Raw genomic sequence first — 25,165 nt, 5'->3', positions numbered from 1 at the left:
CCAAGTCAAGAACCAAGACGACGACGAGATCTCTCCCAAATTTCTAGGGTTTTTCTCCAGACGATGCGATCCGCGATCCAAGCCTCATAGCTTCCAATGGAGCACCTCGAGGATTTCGGGCAGCGGGTGGACCTCACCCGCCGAATCCGTGAGGTTCTAGTGAATTATCCCGAAGGCACCACCGTGCTCAAGGAGCTAATTCAGAACGCTGATGATGCTGGGGCGACCAAGGTTCGGCTCTGCCTTGATCGCCGGTCGCATGGCACTGAGACTCTGCTCTCTGAATCGCTCGCGCAGTGGCAGGGGCCGGCGCTCCTCGCCTACAATGATGCTGTGTTTTCAGAGGATGACTTCGTTAGCATCTCGCGCATTGGGGGCAGCAAGAAGCAGGGCCAAGCCTGGAAGACCGGCCGGTTTGGGTAAGAACTTTCAGTATGCTTCTCGTTTGTGTTGATTTTCTTGGCATTGTTTGGTAGGTTTGGTCAAGTGAAGTTTTTAGCTTTGGTATGAATTGCATTTGGTGGATGAGAAAATCGTTTCGCAAAAGAATTAGGGTTATGCTCAAAAAGGTTTGTAACCTTTGTAAATTCCTTTTCTAGCAGAAATCATTGGTGGAGCTACATGAGTTGTGGTGATTGAAATCCACTTCCATTCAAAGGTATTGAAGCCTTTAATAGTCGAAGTAGGTCATTCACTCATATTAATGGTTTTCTGCTTTGTGCAAGTTGTTAGTGGTGGAAAGACACAAAGTTTAAGATTTTTATATACATTTCCGTTTTTTCTTACTAATGGACGTATTGTGAAACTTTACCTTTTAAAGTGCGTAAAATGGCTTGTTGTTATACCTCTTTCAATACTTTTTGTAGGACAAGATGTCTGAATGTCTATAGAGGCTATACTGTAGAGTTTCTTATTGCTTTTATGAGGGATAACCGGATTTATTTAGTTGATTACTATTAGTTATAATACATTCTAACATCTTATTAAGCCAGAAAACTTATATGTTAGCAGCAAGAAACGTCCACTAGCAGATGCAATTATTTGAATATTTGTTAATTCTCCAAAATTTACTTAATATCTGTACTTTTTTTTTAAATTTGCAAACAACTTAATTGGACTGATCCTATCTGTATGTTTTTTTCTCTTTCTAGGGTTGGTTTTAATTCAGTCTACCATATTACTGATCTGCCATCTTTTGTGAGTGACAAGTATGTTGTCATATTTGATCCACAAGGTGAATACCTTCCAAATGTTTCTGCTGCAAATCCTGGAAAGCGTCTCAATTATGTTAGTTCGTCTGCTTTGCCACTTTTTAAAGATCAGTTTGTGCCATATTGTGCTTTTGGATGTGACATGAAAAGCCCTTTCAATGGGACTTTATTTCGCTTTCCTTTGAGGAGTGCCGATCAGGCAGCTGCCAGCAAGCTGTCTAGGCAGGCATACTTGGAGGATGACATCTGTTCTATGTTTAATCAACTCTACAAGGAAGCAGTTTTCACTTTGTTGTTTCAAAAGAACATAGTTTCTATAGAAATGTACATATGGGAAGCTGGTGAGAAGGAACCACAAAAGGTTTACGCATGGTCCATCAATTCAATGAATGAAAAAACAGTGTGGCATCGTCAGGCACTTCAACGCTTCTCTAGCTCAGCTGAATTTTCTAACTGGCAGATGGACTCCTTCTCATTGGATATTTTGAGTGAGGCAGGCATGGGAACAACTGTGGAGAAGAGAATGGACACTTTTTTCTTGGTTCAGGGAATGGCACCAATATCCAGCCAAATTGGTGCTTTTGCAACTGCTGCTGCAAAGCAATATGATCTTCAACTTCTTCCTTGGGCCTCTGTTGCAGCATGCATATCTGATAACTTAACTGAGGTACTTAATTAGTTTATTTATTTTTCAAAGGACACCACTATTTAAGATAATATTGCATTAGTTGATGTTAGAGTAATAATATATATTTAGAGTATAAGAGGAGAAATGTCCATGTTAGTGTTAGAAAACTGAGGTTTGTGCCTCAATTGTCTAGAGAGAAAGATTACTCTTTTAATTCTCAGATATTCATGTTTTTCTTTTAATAGTTTAGTTAGTTTTATTGAATTACAATAACTGTTACTGCTAAAGATGCTATCTTGAGAATAACTTTGATATATTTGATCATTTTCTATTCACCTCATTAGCCATTGACCTATTTACAACTCTGGATGATCCAATAGCCAGCTGGAAATTTCTCATTATCCAGTGGTCATTTGGGCTCAGATTTCATTTTGGCCTCTGCATTGTAACCTTTCATCTTGTTGAAAGCGTTTGTTTCAATGATACCATCTACTTTTCTAGTATCTCGTACAAGCTAAATATGAAGTGGGTCATCTCTCTTTCTGTGGCAATTTGCTTATATATTTTTCTTCTCTTTCCTTCCGCTTCTTTCTGGAACTTTTCTCTTTTTCACTTTTTGTTTTTGTATGTCGTGCAATATTTTTGATATCTTATTGTAAATTAAAGGCTAGAACGGGACAGATCATTTGAATGGTAATCTCGCATGAACAAAACATGAGCTGCCTCGAACAAAGTGCCACCGATGAACACTGAGTTTACTTATATAGCATTGTACTAAACAAATGCATATAGATAGTTCTTATTTCTCTCATAGATTATTGTCTACCTCTTGACCTTTAAAACCATTTGGCTATTGACTCATGAAGAGTAAATTTTCCTACTGTTGTCTCCCATTGGAGAGAATCATTCAGTTATCTACATATTATTTTAGTCCATTGTTATAACTATAGTATTCTTAGAATGATCATTGCGAGGGCAGGACATATTTTCCAAACATGGCATTTTATTCTTCATGCTTTCAGATTTGAATATCTAGAGTTCCTATGTGGGACTTTTTGTTTTTGTTTTTGTGGGGTTTGTTTGTTGCCGGGGGTGGGGTGTTGTTTGAGATTGTATTGCAACTTTACTCTTTTGATTTTATCTTGCCCTTTTTTTCTCTTGTATTAAGATAGTTTGGTGCAACAACCACCAGGGACTTATAATACCCATATTCTCCTCCATCTCACAATAACTATTTAATGAAAAAAGAAAGGTAATTTGCTATTTGGAGGGTAATAGTTAAACTATTGTTATCAACCAATTAACCTTAATGGTTTGACGAATCCTCTTGTGATAATATTGCATTGATGTTATCTTTAATTTTTTAGTAACTCCTTTAATTGCCTATATGCTTGTATTTTCTCATATTTGATTAACTATATGGTTTGTTTAGATAGCTATACATGAGATCAATGAAATCACCAGAAAGAGAACTATTGCGTGAAGGCTGGGTTATGAAATGTATTCAATGTGTTCTTAATTAAGCAACCTAGGTAAATCAGAAATCTAGGATCATGGTTTCAAAAACTCAGTTTGATCTTTGGTTTTTGTTTCAAAATTGATTTATTTTCTGCTATTCTGGTTGCTTTCTGTGTCTCTGTTGTTTTTTTTCCTGCTTTTCTTTAGATTATTCTAAAATAAAAACATTAAAAATAAGAAATGTGTGGAAAACTAAAATAATCATTGTTATAGGATTTTCTTATTAATCTTTATTATCAAAATTTCCTTTAAATTTATTATTGATCATCTACAATTTAAGTAAATAATGTTACAACCCATACTTATTAACTGGGCAATATAGATGGCATGACAATTTCTTATATTTTAAACTTTTATTCAATCTAACGCAACACTTTATTCTTTTTATGCCAATCTGCCTTTTGTTGGATTAATTCTTGTTTGCTTGTGAAATGTTTCTGCAGGATGATGTCCTCAAACAAGGACAGGCCTTCTGTTTTCTCCCATTGCCTGTAAGAACTGGATTAGCTGTGCAAGTAAATGGTTTTTTTGAAGTATCTTCCAACAGACGCAACATATGGTATGGAGCTGACATGGACCGTGGTGGCAAACTCCGTTCTGATTGGAATAGACTTCTACTAGAAGATGTTGTTGCTCCACTGTTTAGTGAATTACTCCTTAACTTGCGCAATGTCTTGGGTCCAACTAAGTTATATTATTCTTTTTGGCCAAATGGCTCATTTGAGGAACCTTGGAGCATTTTGGTGGAACAAATATACAAAATTGTTTGTTCGACTCCAGTTTGCTACTCAAACTCTGAAGGTGGAAAATGGATATCACCATCAGAAGCATTTATTCATGATGAGGAGTTTTGTAAGAATAATCATCTCTGCGAGGCCCTTGTGTTGTTGGGTATGCCCATTGTTCATCTACCTAAACTCCTAGTTGAAATGTTTTTCCGATATTGTACTCATTTAAAGCAAAGACTGGTTAATACTATTACAGTACGACATTTCCTTAAAAAATGTGACACCTTGTTCGTGTTGCGCAGATCACACAAATTGGTTCTAGTTGAATATTGTCTCAGTGATCTGAGCAATGCCTGTGATCATATTGAAGGTCTTCCTTTGCTTCCTTTAGCAAATGGTGAGTTTGGACCCTTCTCTGTGTCCTCAATGGGTTTCTCTTATTTTTTGTGCAATGAGATGGAGTTCAAGCTGCTAAGTCTAGTTCCAGATAGAATTATTGACTGCAATATCCCTACAAATTTATACAATAGACTTTCTGAGATAGCCTCTCAGGGTAAGACAAATATTACATTCCTTGATGGGCAAAGTTTTCTTCAGTTATTTCCCCGGTTTTTCCCTGTAGAATGGAAATTCAAATTCAGAGTTGCATGGAATCCAGAGTCTGACATGATGCATCCTACTAGAACATGGTTCATGCTTTTCTGGCAATACCTTCGAGATCAATGTCATGATCTGTCAGTATACAGTGAATGGCCTATATTGCCTTCTACTTCAGGGTACCTCTATAGGGCCTCAGAATCCTCAAAGCTGATTAATGCACAGCACTTATCAGCTATCATGAATGAGCTTCTTGTGAAGATTGGCTGCAAGATTCTTAACCCAAAATATGGGGTTGAGCATCGACAACTATTGCTTTATGTTTATGATGGTGATGCTGCTGGTGTTTTGAACTCAGTTTTTGACACTGTTTCTTCTGATGTAAACCAATTGCAGATTCTTTTTCAAGAACTTTCTGTTGATGAGAAAAATGAGTTGCATTCCTTCCTTCTCAACCCTGACTGGTACTATGGACGCAATTTATCTGACATCCATATAAAGATGTGCAAACGATTACCTATTTATAGAGTTCATTGCGGAGGATATTCTGACGTCATCCAATTTTCTGATTTGCAGATTTCCCGCAAGTACTTGCCTCCTGTGGGCATACCTGACCACTTGCTTGATGGTGAGTTTCTCTTTTGTACTTCTGCATCTGAAGAGGCTATACTTGTCAAGTTTTACGGAATGGAACACATGCAAAAGACTACTTTCTATAGACAGAAAATTCTAAACAGGTTAGATGAGTTGCAACCACAAGTTCGTGACAGTGTCATGCTATCCATTCTGCAAGATCTTCCTCAACTGGCTGTAGAAGATTCTTCATTTAAAGGATATTTAAGAATTATGAAATTTGTTCCCACAAACAATGGAAGTTTAGAAAGTCCTCATTCTCTGTATGATCCTCGTATGGAAGAACTGTATGCACTTCTGGAGGAATCAGATTACTTTCCTTGTGATATGTTTCAAGAAGAACATATATTGGACATGCTATTACTTTTGGGCCTTAGAACATCAGTTTCAGCTGACACAATTTTACAGAGTGCCCGTCAGATTGAATCTTTGATTCAGAAGGATCAGTCAAAAGCTTATTTACGCGGTAAGGTTCTTTTGTCGTATCTAGAAATTAATGCATCCAAATGGTCATGTAATCCACATAATGCTGGCCAAGGATTAGTGAGCACCGTGTTGTCAAAAGTTGGACGCAGATGTCATGATACGTCTTTGGAGGCAGATCTGCATAGATTCTGGAATGACCTAAAAATGATATGTTGGTGCCCTGTTCTGGTTGATGCACTGCATCCTTCTCTACCATGGCCTTCTGTTTCATCTATGGTTGCTCCACCTAAACTAGTTCGGCAACGTGGAGACATGTGGCTGGTCTCTGCAAGCACGCGACTGCTTGCTGGTGAATGTTCATCATGCTTGTCAGTTAGCCTGGGTTGGTCTTCTCCTCCTGGAGGAAGCATCCTTGCTGCTCAACTTCTTGAGCTTGGCAAAGATAATGAGATTGTGACAGAGCAATTGCTTCGACAAGAATTAGCCCTTGAAATGCCAAGAATATACAATTTGTTGACCAATCTGATTGGCTCAGATGAAATGGATATCGTTAAAGCTGTTCTAGAGGGTTGTCGGTGGATCTGGGTGGGAGATGGGTTTGCAACAGTTAATGAAGTAGTTCTTGATGGGCACCTTCATCTTGCTCCTTATATACGTGTGATTCCTGCTGATCTGGCAGTATTTAAGGCCTTGTTTTTGGAACTTGGTGTGAAGGAGTACTTGAAACCAATAGACTATGCCAACATTCTTTCTAGAATGGCAGTTAGGAAAGCTCTCAATCCACTTGATGGGGAAGAAATTAGAGCAGCTGTATTGGTTGTGCAACATCTGGCTGAAGTTCAATTTCAAGATTTACCAGCTGAAATCTATCTACCTGACACATCTTGTAGATTGTTTCTGGCAACTGATCTGGTATTTAATGATGCTCCTTGGTTATTTGATATTGGTGAACATGCTTCTAGAGATATCCCTAATTTTGCTTTTAATTCTGCAACATTTGTTCATAAATTTGCCCACAGCAACATTTCAAATGATGTTGCTGAGAGACTTGGTGTCCGCTCACTTCGTCGACTATTGCTTGCTGAGAGTTCTGATTCAATGAATTTGAGTTTATCAGGAGTAGCTGAAGCTTTTGGACAGCATGAGGCATTGACAACCAGGCTAAAACATATTGTTGAAATGTATGCAGATGGGCCTGGAATTCTTTTTGAGCTTGTCCAAAATGCAGAGGATGCACGAGCATCTGAAGTGGTCTTTCTTTTGGATAAAACTCATTATGGGACGTCATCAATTCTTTCTCCTGAGATGGCTGAATGGCAAGGACCTGCTCTTTACTGTTTCAACAATTCTGTTTTTAGTTCGCAAGATCTTTATGCAATCTCTCGCATTGGTCAAGACAGTAAACTTGAAAAACCTTTCTCAATTGGTAGATTTGGGCTTGGCTTCAATTGTGTTTATCACTTTACAGATATTCCTGGTTTTGTTTCTGGTGAGAATATTGTAATTTTTGATCCTCATGCCAATTATTTGCCTGGTGTTTCTCCAAGTCACCCAGGTTTGAGGATTCGATTTGTCGGAAGAAGGATCTTAGAACAGTTTCCTGATCAATTCACACCATTTTTGCACTTTGGCTGTAACTTACAACATCCTTTTCCTGGAACCCTCTTTCGTTTTCCTCTCAGGAATGAGGTTACAGCTTCTAGAAGCCAAATTAAGCAGGAAAGATATACCCCTGGAGATGTAGAAGCACTCTTTTCTTGCTTCAGTGAAGTTATATCCGAGGCCCTTCTTTTTCTTCGTAATGTCAAATGCATAAGCATTTTTGTGAAAGATGGATCTGGTCATGACATGCAACTAGTTCATCGTGTTTCCAGGAAAAAGGTTGTCGGGCTTCAGCAAGAGCCCCATTCACTCCATCCCATGCTCAACTTTGTTCATGGAAACCAGCAAAGTGGAATGGACAGGGATCAATTTTTGGACAAATTGAGTAAAATAGTGGACAAGGACTTGCCGTGGTATTGCCAAAAGGTTGCTGTGGTGGAGCGTAGTCCGCTTTATTGCAGAACACATTTCTGGGTGATAAGTGAATGTATAGGAGGTGGCAAAGCGAAAACCCAAGCTATAACCTTAGGTAAAAGATATAAAAATTTTATTCCTTGGGCATCTGTTGCTGCATATCTGCACTCTGTTGATATGAAAAATGCGGAAGAAGTGTGCCATAATATGAGTGATGAGGAAGAAATTGATATCAATCAATTTCAATTGCCAGTGGATTCGAAATTTGATAGGAAGGAATTTGAAGGTCGGGCCTTTTGCTTTCTTCCTCTTCCCATAAATACTCGCCTTCCAGCACACATTAATGCTCATTTTGAATTATCTTCTAATCGAAGAGACATCTGGTTTGGTAATGACATGGCAGGGGGTGGCAGAATACGATCTGAATGCAATGTTTGCCTTCTAGAAGATGTTATTGGTCCCGCATACGGTCATCTGCTTGCAGTCCTTGCAGAAGAAATTGGTCCATGTGATCTATTTTTTTCTTTATGGCCAACTGATGTAAAACTGGAACCATGGGCATCCATGGTGCGGAAGCTTTATTTGTCCATCATTGATCTTCAATTTCCTGTCTTATATACCAAAGCTAGAGGTGGGAAATGGATAACAACAAGACAAGCCATATTTCCTGATTTTAACTTTCCTAAGGTCACTGAGCTTGCAGAAACATTATCTGAAGTTGGTTTGCCTTTGGTCTGTGTCTCAAAGCAAGTTGTTGATAGATTCATGGAGGCATGCCCATCATTGCATTTTCTAAGCCCTAATTTGTTAAGATCCTTGTTGATCAGACGCAAGCGTGAATTTAAGAGCAAAGCTGCAGTACTTATGGCATTGGAGTACAGCTTGAGTGACATGAATGGATCCAAACTCTCTGCTAATCTGCAGGGTTTACCTTTGGTTCCTTTGGCTAATGGCCATTTCACAACTTTCAGCAAGCAGGGAGAAGATGACAGAATCTTTGTTGCAAACCAAAAGGAATATGATCTTCTTAAGGACTCTATTCCTCACCTTCTTTTAGACTGTTCTATTCCTGATGAAATTTTTAAAAAACTTCATGATTTGGCTCATTCTGGAGAGTCAAATCTATCTCCATTAACATGTCATGCTCTTGTGGAACTCTTGCCTAGGATCTTACCAATTGAATGGCAGTATGCAAGGCAGGTGTCTTGGTCTCCTGGTCACCTTGGACAACCAAGTTCGGAATGGATGAGATTGCTGTGGAGTTATTTGAAGGAATCATGCACTGAGCTTTCAATGTTTTCCAAGTGGCCTATATTGCCTGTTGGGAATGACTGCCTCTTGCAGCTTGTTGAAAATTCAAATGTCATCAGAGATGATGGTTGGAGTGAGAACATGATTTCACTCTTGCAGAAATTAGGTTGTTTTTTCTTGAGATCAGACCTGCCAATAGATCATCCACAGTTGAAAAAGTATGTGCAGGACGCCACAGCAAGTGGTGTTCTAAATGCTGTGGGAGCAGTTGCTCATCAAGTGCAGGATATTGACAAGTTGTTTATGAATGCCTCTAGAGGAGAGTTGCATGAACTGAGAAGTTTCATATTCCAGTCTAGGTGGTTTTCAGGTGGCCAGATAAATTCTCAGCACACTAATATCATTAGAATTCTCCCTATCTTTGAATTTTATGGAACTAAAGAGCTTGGTAAATTGGGTAATTCCAGAAAATGGCTTAAACCAGTTGGTGTAAATGATGATCTTCTGGATGCAAATTTTATTCAGACTGAGTCTGAGAGGGAAAAGAGCATTTTGAAAGGTTATTTAGGTATACAGGAGCTTTCAAAAGCTGAGTTTTACAAGGATTATGTCCTCAACCGCATGTCAGACTTCCTTTCACACTCAAATCTTCTTTCTGCAATTCTTGTTGATGTGGAGCTTCTGATAGAAGATAATCCAGCCATCAAAAATGCATTGTCTGAGACAACTTTTGTTTTAACAGCCAATGGGTCTTGGCAACACCCATCCAGGTATGCTCTTCTATGCTTACTGCATTTGTTTTCTTTTTACTCCAAACACTAATTTCATTGTTGAATCTGTTAATGAAAAAAGATGAAAAGGACACCTATTCTTGGATTCTATTCTACTGTGTTAGAGATTGTATAATGGGCTGTTCACCATGGGCATTGCTAGGTAAAGAAGGGTGGTTCTTTCAAGGTTAATGTACTACTTGCAAAACTTACTCTAGGTTTTATTTGTAGAGTGTAGACCAGGTGCCCCTTAATTCCAAGCTATCATTGCCAATTATTTCACATCTGAGAATTTTCTCTGCTCACATGAATTCTTCCACTATCCATTTCTTGGGATTATGTCTAATATGCCATAGAACCATACTTGTGCACCTTCAGCCACAAGCTTCTTTTTTACAATTATTAAAGTTAATAATTTAGCCATAAATAATTTGTTGCCGTTGTCCTTCCCCTACTTTTAATAAAACTTACTGCCAACATCTGAAGGATATTAGATGTGCATACACCCCATCATGGAGAGGTTTCTCTCTTGGATCACAGAGCAAACTTAAAAAGATGTCATAGTCTTCTTCTTCTTCTTCTTCTTCTTCTTCTTTTCTAATAAATGGTTACCTGTATTGTTATTTTGGTTCTGATGAAAATTTGGTTATAGTGCTGGTCATGAAATCAAGCACACATTAAAATATTTAATTTGGTTATGACTTGTGTTATTTTTCATATTAATCAACTGTGGTTGTTGCTCTTCAAGAATTCAAATCACTTTTTCTATTCTAATTTAGGGTTATATGTATATTTTAGGCTTTATGATCCGCGTGTGCCTGGCTTACAGAATTTGCTACACAAAGAGGTTTTCTTTCCTTGTGATAAGTTTTTAAACGCTGAAATACTTGAGACGCTGGTCAGCCTTGGGCTTAGAAGAACCTTGGGTTTTACTGGCTTACTCGATAGTGCCCGGTCCATTTCAATGATGCATGACTCAGGGAATATGGATGCTCTCACTTATGGCCAGAAATTGCTTGCTTATATGAATGCTCTAGGGTGCAAGCTTGATAGTGAAAAAAAGGGACAAAGAACAACTAGCATGTTACTAGAAAATGATGATAAATCTCATGGTATGCGTGTGCAATCGGAGAACCATGAATGCAAGCCTTGTGCATATGACCAGGATCTGGTATCTCATCTTTCAGATTTTTCTTATGATATGTCAGAGGATGAATTTTGGCTGAAGATCAAAACTATAGCATGGTGTCCTGTTTTAATTACCCCGCCAGTTGAAGGAGTCCCATGGTTTACCTCAGATTATCGCATCGCACCTCCAAATATCACGAGGCCTAAGTCTCAGATGTGGACTGTGTCATCTAAAATGCGAATATTAGATGGTGAATGCTGCACAACTTACCTACAATGCAAGCTTGGATGGATGGATTCACCTAATGTGGGTGTCTTGTGCACTCAATTAATTGAGCTCTCCAAGTCCTATCAACTGCTCAAGTTGCTTTCTAAACAAGAACCTCGTTTATATTCTGCACTTGAGAGGGAAATCCCCCAAATTTATTCAAAATTGCAAAATTTTGTTGGTACGGATGATTTCAAAGATATAAAAGAAGCACTGAATGGCATTCCATGGGTATGGGTGGGTGATAATTTTGTCTTGGCTGAAGCACTTGCTTTTGACTCACCTGTGAAATATCATCCTTACTTGTATGTTGTTCCATCAGAACTGTCAGAATTTAGAGTATTGCTTTTAGACTTGGGAGTAAAGCTAACATTAGACACCTCAGATTACTTGCATGTTCTGTGGCGTTTGCAACATGACTTAAAAGGGGAACAACTGACGGCTGAGCAGTTAAATTTTGTTCATTGTATCCTGGAAGCTTTTGCTGAAGCTTCTTCTGAGATAAATGCATCTGATGCAGTTTTAAATTCAATATTGATTCCTGATATATCTGGTGTCCTGAGATGTACTTTGGATCTGGTTTATAATGATGCCCCATGGATGGACAATGGAAAGCCAGCTGACAAGTATTTTGTTCATCCATGTATCAGTGATGATTTAGCAAAGAAGCTGGGGGTGCAATCTCTTTGTTTCCTGTCTTTGGTTGATGAGAAATTGACAAGAGATCTACCATGCATGGATTATGCTAGGATTTGTGAGTTGCTCACAATGTATGGAGACAACGAGTTTCTATTATTTGACCTTCTAGAGCTAGCTGATTGCTGCAAGGCGAAGAAATTGCACATTATATATGATAAAAGGGAACATCCTCGACAATCTTTGCTCCAGCATAATTTTGGTAATGAATCTATGTCATTTGTTTAACCTGTAAGGTTATAGTAAATTCTGAACTTATGATCCCTTACTGGTTTTCATGCTGTTATTTCATCAGAATGTCGTGCTTTCAAATGTTTCCAGTTATTGTTTAATATGACTTACATTTATATGCTCTATTTCTTCTTTGGATTGTTTATAGGTGAGTTTCAAGGTTCTTCTTTGACGGTTGTTCTAGAAGGTGCAACTTTGAGTATGGAAGAAATATGTGGTTTCCAGCATTCTCCTCCATGGAAGATTCAGGGCAATGCTCTTAACTATGGTCTCGGGCTACTTAGCAGTTACTTTATATGTGATTTCTTGACCATTATTTCATCTGGCTACTTCTACATGTTTGATCCCCTTGGTTTGGCTCTTGCTGCATCCTCAAGTGCTGGTCCCTCAGCAAAGTCATTCTCTTTATCAGGTATGGAACTTGAATAATACTTCTCCCAACAAACAGTGTTTGCATGAGTCATACATCCTTACAATGCATTCTTAGGATAAAGCTGTTAAGGAGAGAATCATCTACTTTAGGTCTATGATGATAGATGATAGGAAAAATAGTTTGTATATTCAGGTTAGGAAAAGAGTACAAGGGCCTATATAGAGGAATATTAGGGCTTTGTGGTATGGGCCCAAATGGCCCATTAACCAATCTAAACTATAACATAACTCCAACAAGGTCCTACCTTGAAAATTATGTCAAATCCTCGGCCTGTTCACATGTTGCTAATTATTGTCTTTGCATTAAATTGCTGCCTGCTTTTGCATTTTCCTAGCCATGAAAGACATGTTTTGGGATTCCCCCGGATTAAGTCTTGGTACAAACAAATTGAGTCTGGGTTAAGTTTAGTCCAGCTCAAGTTTTGGGATCTCTATTGTTTTTCCTTATAAGCAACTTGAGGTTGATAGTTATAGATTAAACTTCAAAGGCCATGTACCCAATTGATACTTGGGTTTGTCTTGTTTTGGTTTGTCTCAGTGAAGTTTTTACTCTAATGAATTTCAGCTTCATCTGGACTTGATCTTGGCCATTTCTTCTGATATGTAACTTTTGGGCTCAATCTTCTTAACTAAAAATAATTTGATGTATCAAATATCCCAAGTCTTCAAATTTATTTTTTCATATTTGATCCCTGAAAAAACCTGATGTACAACCATTAAGCCTCTCTTAAAATTCCAAAACTAGCTTTTAATTCTTGTTGTAGGTGACTAACTTTGTGCTAATTTTACTTGGTTTTGTATATTGCTCATTTTACGCTCTGATGCCCTCTATGTGTAAATATCTTGGATAAATACGCAAACTTAATAATTCCTGTTTTTAGTTTAAAAAAAAGTTATTATTAGTTGGATGTATAGAACAAAACTTTTTAAAACTTTTGCTCAGATGGTTATACCCCACTTATGATTATGGGATTCTTCATAATCAAACTCTCAGTATTTATCTGGAAATGCTAATATTATATGTGTCCGTCTTTCATTTCTAAAATTGGCGGAGTTCCTTGCTGTAACTCAAACAGCACATCCATGCAGTTGAACCCTTACGTTATGTTTGTGCTAGATTGATTTGTTTCTAGATAGTAGGTGTAAGAAAATTAATCTCCTACTCTGCACTTGCCGAACCTTGCTTTACCTTTCATGGACACACACTTTAGTGTAGAATGTATAGATATTATATTAATGTTAATTCCTCTGCACAAGCTCTTGCATCCTTTGATAGTTGATGGCCTGCTTAGGCATAGAGATTCTGTTGACAGATGGGGACTAAAAGCAGATGCCATTTTCATTCTGAATTTACTTCTATTGGAGAAATTTTCCAATATAATATTCCTTCAACATGGTCTGTTGGTTGGTTGCTGCTAGGATATTTTGTTAACTGGCCTTCCAACTTGCCAATTCTTCATATAATTGTTTGGAAAAATTAGTACAGTTTCTGTGGCTAAAATTTCCTCTCCTTTTAGTCCTTTGGGTTTTCGATATTTCAAATTGGTCCATGAGAAAGGCAATTCTTTTCTCAACTTGTGCTACATTGGCATTCTTGTTTCTCTTAGCAATTTTGTAATCTTGAACATACTCAACCACATCATTGGTTCAATCATCAATTTAGCTAAAAATGGACATTGATCACCTTCCTTCTCTCTCCTCTAGGGATACACTGGTTGTCAGATGATGCCTCCTCTATCTATCATCCTCCCGATCTCTTTCACATTTTCTTTCTTTCCTTTCCATTGAGGGCCTAATAATCCATAGTCCCTCTCATGGCATCCTTGGCCTTATGGTCTGACACTCTCTTTCTTCCTCTTCATAGCCTTATCTCTCTCTTTCTGTTTCTGATGACTGCTCACAAGTAATTTGGGTCCATGCCTTTGTCTTGGATGTTCGAACATGCGCTTCACATCCATGAGAATCATCATTGGTTAAATAAGATAGAAGGTGTGGTGAAGGTATGCCTGTTTATAATGTTTCATTACTATTTTAATTTTTACTAAGTAGAATATAGCACAGTGAGTTTTAATCCTAACACTATATTAATCAGTGAAATGATTTGTTTGAGGTTGGGGTATTTAGCCTTTTGGCCCATGATAAAGCAATGTGAAAGGAAAAGATTCATGTAGCAAGCCCCAAATAGTTGGGACTAACGGCTTATTATTGTTATTGTTGTTGTACTGTATTAATCAGTGAGAAAGGCAATGCAATAACTTGTCATAAACTATTAAGTACAGTACATTTAGTCATTTATAGATGAAATTTGACGCTTTTAATTGTTTTGGAATCGAGGTCATAATAATGGAGGAATTCTAACAATCATGTTGGTATATACAATTGTTTGTTTACAGGCACTGACTTGACTCGGAGATTTCATGACCAATTTATCCCAATGATCATTGACAAGGAAACCCAATTGGTGTCATCTGATTCCACAGTTATTCGCATGCCTTTATCAGTGAAATTTATGAATGAACTTGAGACTGGTGGTAATAGAGTGATGAAGATTTTTGACCGTTTCATTCATCAAGCATCATCAACACTTCTGTTTTTGAAGTCCGTTTTGCAGGTATGCTTGTTGGTACTTCCCTATATTATCAAAACATCTGTTTCCATGGGTTGCATGTGCTAGCTCTCTCTTAAATTCTTCCATATGCGTCAAAATTTCTTTTGTTTATATGTGATCCTCATCCTCTTAGCTAACTTATGCACTACTGGACTATGGTTTTTATGTATCGATAAAGTTAGATGTTTCCATCTCTGCTTTGTTTCGTTCTTATGCACTTCAGAGTTGAGATTTTTCAATTGCTTAAGCATCTCCCATAGGTGACAAATTGTTAGGGAGAAATAGAGAAGGAAATAAAATTGGTAGGCGGATGACTTGTTTTGATCAATTCATGGTAAATTCTAATCGAAGCTCATAAACTGGATTACCCGTCTTGTTTAGAACATCTTATACTGGAAGTGTGAATTGTGAAATACACTAAAAATGACATAATCCCATTTGACTGATCATCATCTATTTGTGAATCAAAGCAAGCTAATGTTGCTGGTGGACAAAAGCTTTGGTTGCTTATATTTGTTAACAATTTCCTTCATTTTAGTAAATTTTGATTTCATTTTGAGGAAGCTTCTTGATGGACTGAAGAGACATTAGTTTGTGCTCAACTTGCTCGGAGCCAGATATTCATATCTGTTTGGATATTTAAGCAACACAACTATTGGGATGAGACCTTCAGATGCTGGTTTATAAAAGTTAAGTAGTTTGTAAATTCATTCTGTTAGTGCAACTTGATTCTAGTGTGGCAAAACATTAACTGATTCAGGTGTGGAACATGTGGCCATCTCTCTTCATGGTGTCAAAATTTGGCCTTTCCCTGTTGAATGTGAACCTAAATTGCTGTCTTATTTTAGCAATATTTGAATGAATCATCTCATGATATGTAGAAATCCAGCTCTTCCCACATCATCAACCATCCTACTTGAATTGATCTTCTGGATGATAATTTGATTTTAAACATATACTGAATCATTGAACCTTTTGGGAAAGAGAGCTCTTTACAGTGAATCTGAATTGGACTCTATGAAGTGAATATGAGTCTCACCCAATCTAAAACCTGACTGATGTTGGAACTGTTTCCATGTGGGTCAAATTTGACCTTAAGTGTTTTCCTCCTTTCATAAAGACCATGCTTCTGTGGTTTGGCCCTTTTCATACTGTCCAATCTTTGCCCTTTAGCTTGCTTGAATCTAGGAATATTGAATTGGCATCTGGGTACAAAGGAATTTTTTCAAACTTGCTTTTCTTATTGTAAATTTTAAGCATTGAAGACATTTTGTTGTTGTTTTAAGATTTGGGTACAAAGAATTTCTTCAAACTGCATTTTATTGTAAATTCTAAGCATTAAAGGTTGCAATTGATTCCTGCTGTAGTTAATATATCATTTTCTTTATGATTGATAGATTGAAATTTTCATTCTTGTGTCTAGGATCTAGTATATTTCTTTGGTAAATATATTTGACTTGATTTTTGTGGGTTCTTCAAATTCTCCCAAACAATTGTTGACTTTTCAGGTATCAATATCATCATGGGAGAAGGGGAACTTGCAGCCTTCCTTGGATTTTTCTGTTTCTATTGATCCATCATTTGCTATTATGAGGAATCCTTTTTCGGAAAAGAAATGGAGAAAGTTCCAGATAGCTAGGTTATTCAGCAGTTCTTCTGCAGCAATCAAAACACATGTAATTGACGTTCATGTTAGCCGAAGTGGAAGCAACACCACGGATAAATGGTTGGTTGTGCTTTGCTTGGGATCAGGACAAACAAGAAACATGGCTCTGGATAAGTATGGACCATGTGCCTTACTAATACTGAAGTTAACATGTACTATTGTCTCTTGTTTATGCATGTGCATTTAATTGCTTTTCTTTGGCTAAAATAATGTGGTAATCATGAAAATATAATTCACTATGATCCTCCATGAATCAGTGATGATGCTGAAGGTAGGACACTATAATGAGCCTGACCGCAATAACCTTGGGTTAGAGACCTTTGGCAGTTGTTGGAATATGATAGCTTTCAATGTTCAGAATTTAATCTATCAAGATGATCCAATAATAATAAGATATGGGCAGTTAATCCTGTGTGTGGAGCAGATGCAAAAGCAAGCCGTGTGAGGATGCAGTTTGCTCACGTTGACATGGAGTGGCATATATTGTATATATTAATGGGCTTTTGAGTAAAATTTTGATTCTAGTGATCATATTTGCAATTCTTAGTCTTATATTATTGCTTTTTTAATTAATTAGTCCTTAGCAGCACAGACATAGATTAAACAGCATGATGAATCATAAAAAACATTTCTAGGGTGCATAACATCTTGAATTGCTTTCAGTTTCCTAGTTCTCATTTTACAGATATTTAAATGTTTAGTCCTGGAACACTCCCAGTTTCTTAGGTGCTGAAACCGATTGGAATGATAATTGGCAAATTATGCAATCCTTTTTACTGGACAACTCTGGACCTTCCAGCCTTTTGTTCTTCCATGTGTTTACAAATTGTTTTAATGTTTGTAGTTTTATACTTGTATGCATAGGTTGTGTTTGCACTTTGCAGTATACATTGTAGTGGATTCTTGAACCTGCTTCATACTTGCTTTTTACGCTTCTTACAGCTTCAATTTCCCTTCCTCTTCATTTCAGGCAGTATCTTGCTTACAACTTGACCCCAGTTGCTGGAATTGCAGCTTGCGTATCTCAAAATAGACAGCCAATAAGTGCGCATCTTTCAAGCTGTATGCTGTCACCTCTCCCCTTATCTGGAAATATAAGCTTGCCAGTTACTGTTCTCGGATGCTTTCTTGCATGCCACAATGGTGGGCGCTATCTTTTCAGTAATGCACGCACAGTGGGTTTTCAGAAACAACAAAGTCATTCCAGGAATCAGTTAATTGAATCTTGGAACAAAGAATTGTTATTATGTGTTCGTGATTCATACATTGAGATGGTTATGGAATTTCAAAAGCTTAAGAAGGATCCTTTGACATCAGACATTGAGTCAAGTTCAGCCCGTCTTGTGAGTTACATTTTGCGTGCTTATGGTGACAAAATTTATTCATTCTGGCCCAGATCTAAGAAGCGATCAGCGTTTCCTGTTCAAGTTGGGGATTCTGCTAATGATTCAAATCCATTTAAAGCTACTGAAGCAGATTGGGAATCTTTAATTGAACAAGTAATAAGACCATTCTATGCACGCCTTGTTGATCTTCCTGTCTGGCAGCTTTACAGTGGAAATGTTGTTAGAGCTGATGAAGGTATGTTTCTTTTTCAACCTGGAAATGGTGAAGACAATGACTTTCCACCTGCTGAGGTTTGCAACTTCATCAAGGAACATTATCCAGTTTTTTCTGTGCCTTCTGAATTGGTTAGTGAAATTCAGGCTGTTGGAGTTAAAGTGAGAGAAATCAAGCCTAAGATGGTTCGGGATCTGCTCAAGGTTTCTACTCTTTTACTTCAATTTGTTGACGCATATGTGGAAGTGCTTGATTACTGCTTGTCAGATATTCACCTTCAGCACTTGTCGGAACATTTAAGAAGTGCAATGGGAGAGGCCAGGACTTCATATGCTTTAGAGAGTATGCCTACTCAGAATTTAAATTCATCTATAATATTGGCAACGTCATCAAGTTCACATACAAGGAGATCTAATCATAGTGGTGCACAGAGCTCAGCAAGTTCAGGGGTTGACACACTTGAAATTGTGTCAAGCTTGGGCAGGGCATTATATGATTTTGGCCGTGGAGTAGTTGAGGATATAAGCGTGGCAGGAGGCCTACAAATTCAGAAGACTGCTGAAGCAGGTAGCACCATTGTTGCTGATCAGTCAATTTTATTAATGGCTACTGAGCTCAAGGGTGTGCCATTTCCAACTTCATCAAAGTGTCTTGTAAGGCTGGGGACAACTGAACTTTGGATTGGGAGCAAGGAGCAGCAAGAATTGATGCATCCACTTGCAGAAAACTTTATCCACCACAGGTGTTTAGATAAACCAACTTTGACCGAGTTACTCTCCAACCCAACTCTTCAAAATTTGTTAAAATTGAGAAGCTTCTGTCCTCGACTTCTTGCTAGCCATCTCAAGTTTCTTTTTCCTGAACGATGGGTGAGCCATGTCATGAACCATAAGCTGATGCCTTGGGTTTCATGGGAAAGAAGTCCAGAGTCAAGGAGTGATGAACCTGATCCTGAATGGATACGACTCTTCTGGAAAACATTTTGGACTTTGAAGGGTGAATTTTCTCTGATATCTGATTGGCCTTTAATTCCAGCTTTCTTAAATAGGCCAATATTATGTCGTGTAAAACAATACCAGCTGGTATTTTGTCCCCCAATTACTGATACAACTGTCGATAATGGAGTTTCTAACTTAAACAATGAAGGATCTGAGATGCTAAATTCTTCTCAGAGTGACACCACTCAATCTGAGGAAGTGAAGTTATACCGCAGTGAATTTGAGTTGATGAAATTGAGGAATCCATGGCTACTACACCTCTTAAATCAGTTTAATGTGCCTGTATATGATGTGTCCTTTTTGGACCTCGGTGCATTTTGCAGTATTTTTCCTGCACCCAATCATTCACTTGGCCAGATAGTTGTATCCAAACTGCTTGCTAGTAAACAGAATGGTTATCTTACTGAGCCTACAGATTTATCAAGTGAAGATCGTGATAGATTGTTTGATCTGTTTGTGTCTGACTTTAGACCTTCCACTTCATATGTGTACAAAAGAGAAGAACTAGATTTTCTTAGAGAACTTCCTATCTATAAAACAGTTTTGGGAACTTACACCCGATTGTATGGCCCTGAACAATGTATTGTTTCTCCAACTGGATTCTTTCATCCTAATGATGAGCGGTGTCTGTCAAGTTCAGCAGAGGCAGGCATATTTTTCCATGCTCTTGGAGTTAAAGAGTTGAGTGATCAGGAAGTATTTCTAAAATTTGCATTGCCTGGATTCGAAGGAAAAGGTCCAGATGAGCAAGAAAAAATTCTTTCTTATCTATACACAAATTGGAAGGATCTGCAATTAGATTCTAATATAGTAACCAGTTTGAAGGAGACCAACTTTGTGTTAAGCGCAAATGAACAGTGCAAGGACTTGTTTAAACCAAGAAACCTACTTGATCCCTCTGATTCTCTACTGGCATCAGTGTTCTCTGGAGAGCGTAACAAGTTTCCTGGGGAAAGGTATATGTCAGATGGCTGGCTTCATATACTGAGGAAAACAGGTTTAAGAACATCCTCTCAAGCAGATGTGATTGTTGAATGTGCAAGAAAACTGGAGACTCTGGGGAGTCAAACCATGGCACATGTGGAAGATTCTGATGATTTTGAAGCCGAATTTTCTGGTGCCCACAATGAAATTTCTTTTGAGATATGGTCCTTGGCTGGATCTGTTGTGGATTGTTTATTTGCAAACTTTGCAACTTTATATGACAACAATTTCTGTGAGATGATTGGTAAGATTGCATTTATTCCTGCTGAGAGAGGCTTCCCAAGTATTGGTGGTAAAAGAGGTGGGAAGAGGATACTGACTTCTTATAGGGATGCAATCTTGTTAAAGGATTGGCCTCTTGCCTGGAGTGTTGCTCCCATTCTAATTAAAGAAAGTTTCATCCCTCCTGAATTTTCTTGGGGAGCCTTCCACCTTAGGAGCCCTCCTGCCTTTTCTACTGTTTTGAAGCACCTGCAGGTAGTAAATGCATGCTTGTTGTTTTCTTATTCTTATCATTATTCTTCTTTGTTACTACGATTATTTTTTAATAATTTTTGTTGTTGTTTTTTCTGGGGCACCAACTATCTCCTTTGTCAAGTGTTAAAAACTGGGTTAATGAGCTGGGGATGGAAACTGGAGTGTGGATTATGTAGTTGACAAGACTCAGTTTATAATGAGTGTTCTATATTTAAATCTTCTTCAGGTTGTTGGGAGAAATAATGGTGAGGATACACTTGCACACTGGCCAACTACATCAGGCATGATGACAGTTGATGATGCTTGTGTTGAAATTTTGAAGTACCTGGAAAAAGTTTGGGGAACACTGTCTTCTTCAGGTTGGTATTAGTGCAATTCTTACTTCAAATATCAATTTGACGTTTTCCATTCACTAAAAGAGATTATCATATTTTTGTTTGCTTGCATGTTGGGTAATTTTGGTGTTATCTCACAACTGCACAGTCCTCCATTAGTAATGAACTGACAGTAGAATTCAGCATACTAGTTCTCTCTCACAAGCCCTTCAGCTCTGTATTTGCCTGTATAATTCCTATATTTTTATACATTTATTTAAACTTCCAAGTTTTGCATGCCATTCAACTATTTGAAGGAAAGGTATTGTTGATCAACTAGGTCCTGTGGGAACTTCATCAAGAGTTTGAAAGTTGATATTTATGGAAATTATGAAATAAGTTTGATTGGCACTTCTACCTTCTAACTTTGCACAAGCCTTATCCTTAACCTGGCAATCAGAAGGATTTTATTAAAAACTTTCCTTAAGGGCCCGTTAATTTTATCAAAGATCAGAGAACCAACTATTAGAGCTGAAGTGGTTGTGCTTTGTTATTCATCCTAACATTAAAAGCCACTTTGCTTCTGTAAGGGTTAAGCCATATATATTCACATGATGTTCTTCCATGTTGCAGATATATTAGAGTTGCAGAGACTGTCATTTGTGCCAGTTGCAAATGGCACTCGCTTGGCAACTGGAAAATGTCTCTTTGCACGTCTAACTATTAATCTCTCACCATTTGCATTCGAACTGCCTGCCCTGTATCTCCCATTTGTGAAGATCCTAAAGGAGATGGGGATGCAAGAGATTCTTTCCATCATGCATGCAAGGGACTTTCTTTCAAATATCCAAAAATTGTGTGGATATCAGCGTCTAAATCCGAATGAATTTCGTGCTGTTATGGAAATTTTGAACTTTATTTGTGATGGAGGAAGTCAGAAAGGATCGGTTGGAACAGAATGGGTGTGTGATGCAATAGTACCAGATGATGGATGCAGGCTTGTCCTTGCAAGGTCATGTGTCTATATGGATTCTTATGGGTACCATTTCATTGGTAACATTGATACCTCCAGGTTAAGATTTGTGCATCCAGAGCTTGCAGAAAATATATGTATGGCCTTGGGAATCAAAAAGCTCTCTGATGTCGTTGTTGAGGTATGTTCCTTTATCTCTGGGCTCTTAGACCTTCTTGTACAGTAGATATCTTAATAAGCATTGCCCCAAGGCCTCTTTGAATATCTTCTTTGTTCTTCACAGGAATTAGATGAAAGCTTGCAATTAGAGGTTGTGGATCAGATTGGGTCTGTCCTGGTGCATAAAATAACAGATAAGTTGTTGAGCAAATCATTTCAGGATGCTGTCTGGATCTTGATGAATAGCATAACCAATCACTTTCCTTCATTTGATGGCCGGAATTTGTGTCAGATACAAAGCTCACTTAGACATGTGGCAGAGAAATTGCAATTTGTTAGGTCCCTCCACACTCGCTATCTTTTGCTTCCAAAGTATGTGGACATTACAAGAATAACAAAAGTTTCTGTTATTCAAGAATGGGAAGGAAGTACCGGGCACAGAGTTGTTCATTTTGTGGACAAAACCCACAGCCGTATCTTGGTTGCAGATCCTCCTAGTTGTATATCCCTGTATGATGTCATCGCTGTTGTGGTGAGCCAGGTACTAAGGGCACCAACAGTATTACCTATTGGGCTGCTTTTTTCATGCCCTGAAAATTCAGATAAGGCACTTCTGTCTTTGCTTAATCTTGGGTCTGAAGGAGGAGTTGTGAAGTCTTCAGGAAAGAATAAACTTTTAGTTGGAGAAGAACTGTTACCCCAGGATGCTCTTCAGGTGCAATTCCTTCCTCTACGGCCTGTCTACAGTGGAGAATTAGTGGCATGGAAGACATTGAAAAATGGGGAGAAACTTAGGTATGGTAGAGTCTTGGAAGATGCAAGGCCTTCAGCTGGTCAGGCACTTTACAGGTTTCCTGTGGAAATTGCACCCGGAGAGAATCAAGCATTGCTTTCTTCTCAAGTTTTCTCATTTAAAAGTGTTTCAACAATAGAATTGGCTTCCTCATCATCCTTGCCAGAAAGAAGTGAGAGTGAGACCCAAAATTTGACGCAGCATAGCCAGACATCTGAAGCTCGTGGCAAAGGGATACCAGTTTCTAAGGTTAGGTTATCTTTACTTAACCACTTTTAATTCCTTCTGGTCTGTTTTTGCCTCTAGCTGAAAGACTTGTTGACAGAATGCCCAAGAGCTGCAGTACGGCAGAGTATCTGCTTCTGAACTAGTGCAAGCAGTTCAAGACATGCTTTCATCTGCTGGAATTAATATGGATGCTGAGAAGCAGTCGCTAATACACACCACTCTCACTCTGCAAGAACAGCTCAAAGAATCTCAGGTGGCCCTTTTGGTTGAGCAGGTTTGTTCCTTAGCCTGTGGCTTCTATAAGATTAAGATTATTGCATTTCCAATTGGCTGTAGACGCATTATCCTAATTTCTATTGACCCTGGCCATTTGTGTGAAATATATTGGTGGTATATTCCTGTGAAAATTGAAAGTCAATTACATTCAATCAAATATATAGCATATATTAGGTGATGGTTATACTGTTATTGTGTATATTTCCCATGTCATAACAATAATTGTGATGGCTTCATGTTTTCAGCTATTTAGTGGCTTTGGTGGTTATGAGTGTATCGAGTTATGATTACAAAATTTAGATATCTAGTTGTGATTGCATCAAGGCAGTATCTCGAGTTGTGTTTGTTTGGCTGGTTAGAGTGTATTTAATGGAACATGTTTTGGGAATTTTTTTGAAGTGAAAACATTTATATGAGCTATAAGATTTTTTTTTTTTTTTTATAAATAATACTAATTGAAGTTAAAGAACTTAAGATTAAAATTTTACTTTTGTAATGAATATTAATATATTTTAAAAATTGATTTGTAAATACTTTTTTTAAATAATTAAATTTTGTAGAGAAGAGTTGGTAAGATAGTACATGGGTGTTTGGTTGGAGAAAATCTGTTCATTCACTTACCAAACATATGTTAGTGCCACGAAGATGCCTGAGAAACAGTCATTTAAAGTTGACATGGAGTCCATTGGTTTTAAATGTGCATTCTTGGCAAATAGTCTACCTGTCTTCAGCTCCATGTAGCCAAAACTGAGAACAAATTGAACTAGTGCTTTCTGTTTCTTTATTTGCTTTTGGAAATTCATCTAGAATTCTATGTGATAAAAAATCAGTTCTGATTGAAAAATATGGTGTAGTTAAATGTGGCTTTTGTGAAGTACACACATAAGATTATTTGATGCCAATCTCAGTTGATGTTCTATTATTATTGCATAAATATGAATAGGGTATATTCCGGTGGTAATTGGATGTACATACTGGATATGCAAGTTGTTTGCCCAAAGGGAATAATAGAACTTTAAGTCAGTTGAACCAGGCGTGTAGATTGTAAACTGATGTTGCCTTGGAAAAAGCTGTTGTTTTATAGTTAAATTTGATAATGTCTTCCAGGAAAAAGCTGATGCTTCCTCCAAAGAAGCAGACGTAGCCAAGGCAGCATGGGTATGCAGGGTCTGTCTTAACAATGAGGTGAATGTTACAATTGTACCTTGTGGCCATGTTTTGTGCCAGAGATGCTCGGCTGCTGTTTCTAGGTGCCCATTTTGCCGTGCCCAGGTCTCTAAAATCATGAAAATATTCCGTCCATGAAGTCCCTCGCTCCTAATATCCGCACTCCGCAGGTATTTTCAGACTTGGATCTTGCAATATGAAGTTATCTGCTTGAGATGTTTTAACATATTTGGCAAAACAATTACATACTATCTGTGCAGGCACTATAATTTCAGGAGATATTGCCTGAAAAATTGTTCTTATTGAATGAAGATTGTACAGAGTTAGAAACTCAGTAGTGTGAATACAAGTTAAGATTGAAAAAAGATCATGTAAAGTTTCCAGGAATTTTAAATTAAAATTTAATGAAAAAGAATCCATTTTTCAGCA

The 25,165-nt window shown here is 37.8% G+C and overlaps 1 protein-coding gene across 2 annotated transcripts; it reads left to right on the top strand.

Moving 5' to 3' along the window:
* LOC120265129 (sacsin) lies at positions 1-25,165 on the top strand. Of its 2 annotated transcripts, XM_039273039.1 has the most exons (14): positions 1-419; positions 1,152-1,878; positions 3,801-9,778; positions 10,577-12,072; positions 12,250-12,513; positions 14,927-15,144; positions 16,650-16,921; positions 17,778-20,826; positions 21,053-21,185; positions 21,774-22,294; positions 22,397-23,314; positions 23,391-23,567; positions 24,677-24,906; positions 24,997-25,165. In XM_039273039.1, the coding sequence occupies exons 1-13, from the start codon at positions 97-99 to the stop codon at positions 24,872-24,874; spliced, it is 14,274 nt and encodes a 4,757-aa protein (XP_039128973.1). In that variant the 5' UTR covers positions 1-96; the 3' UTR covers positions 24,875-24,906; positions 24,997-25,165. The 2 variants fall into 2 exon arrangements, with proteins under 2 accessions (XP_039128973.1, XP_039128970.1); XM_039273036.1 differs by having other exon boundaries at positions 24,677-25,165.

This window comes from Dioscorea cayenensis, chromosome 1 (assembly GCF_009730915.1).
Source record: "Dioscorea cayenensis subsp. rotundata cultivar TDr96_F1 chromosome 1, TDr96_F1_v2_PseudoChromosome.rev07_lg8_w22 25.fasta, whole genome shotgun sequence".
Classification (NCBI taxonomy): domain Eukaryota; kingdom Viridiplantae; phylum Streptophyta; class Magnoliopsida; order Dioscoreales; family Dioscoreaceae; genus Dioscorea; species Dioscorea cayenensis.
The sequence above is the reverse complement of the archived record's forward strand: the minus strand, read 5'-3'. Positions and strand labels throughout refer to the sequence as shown.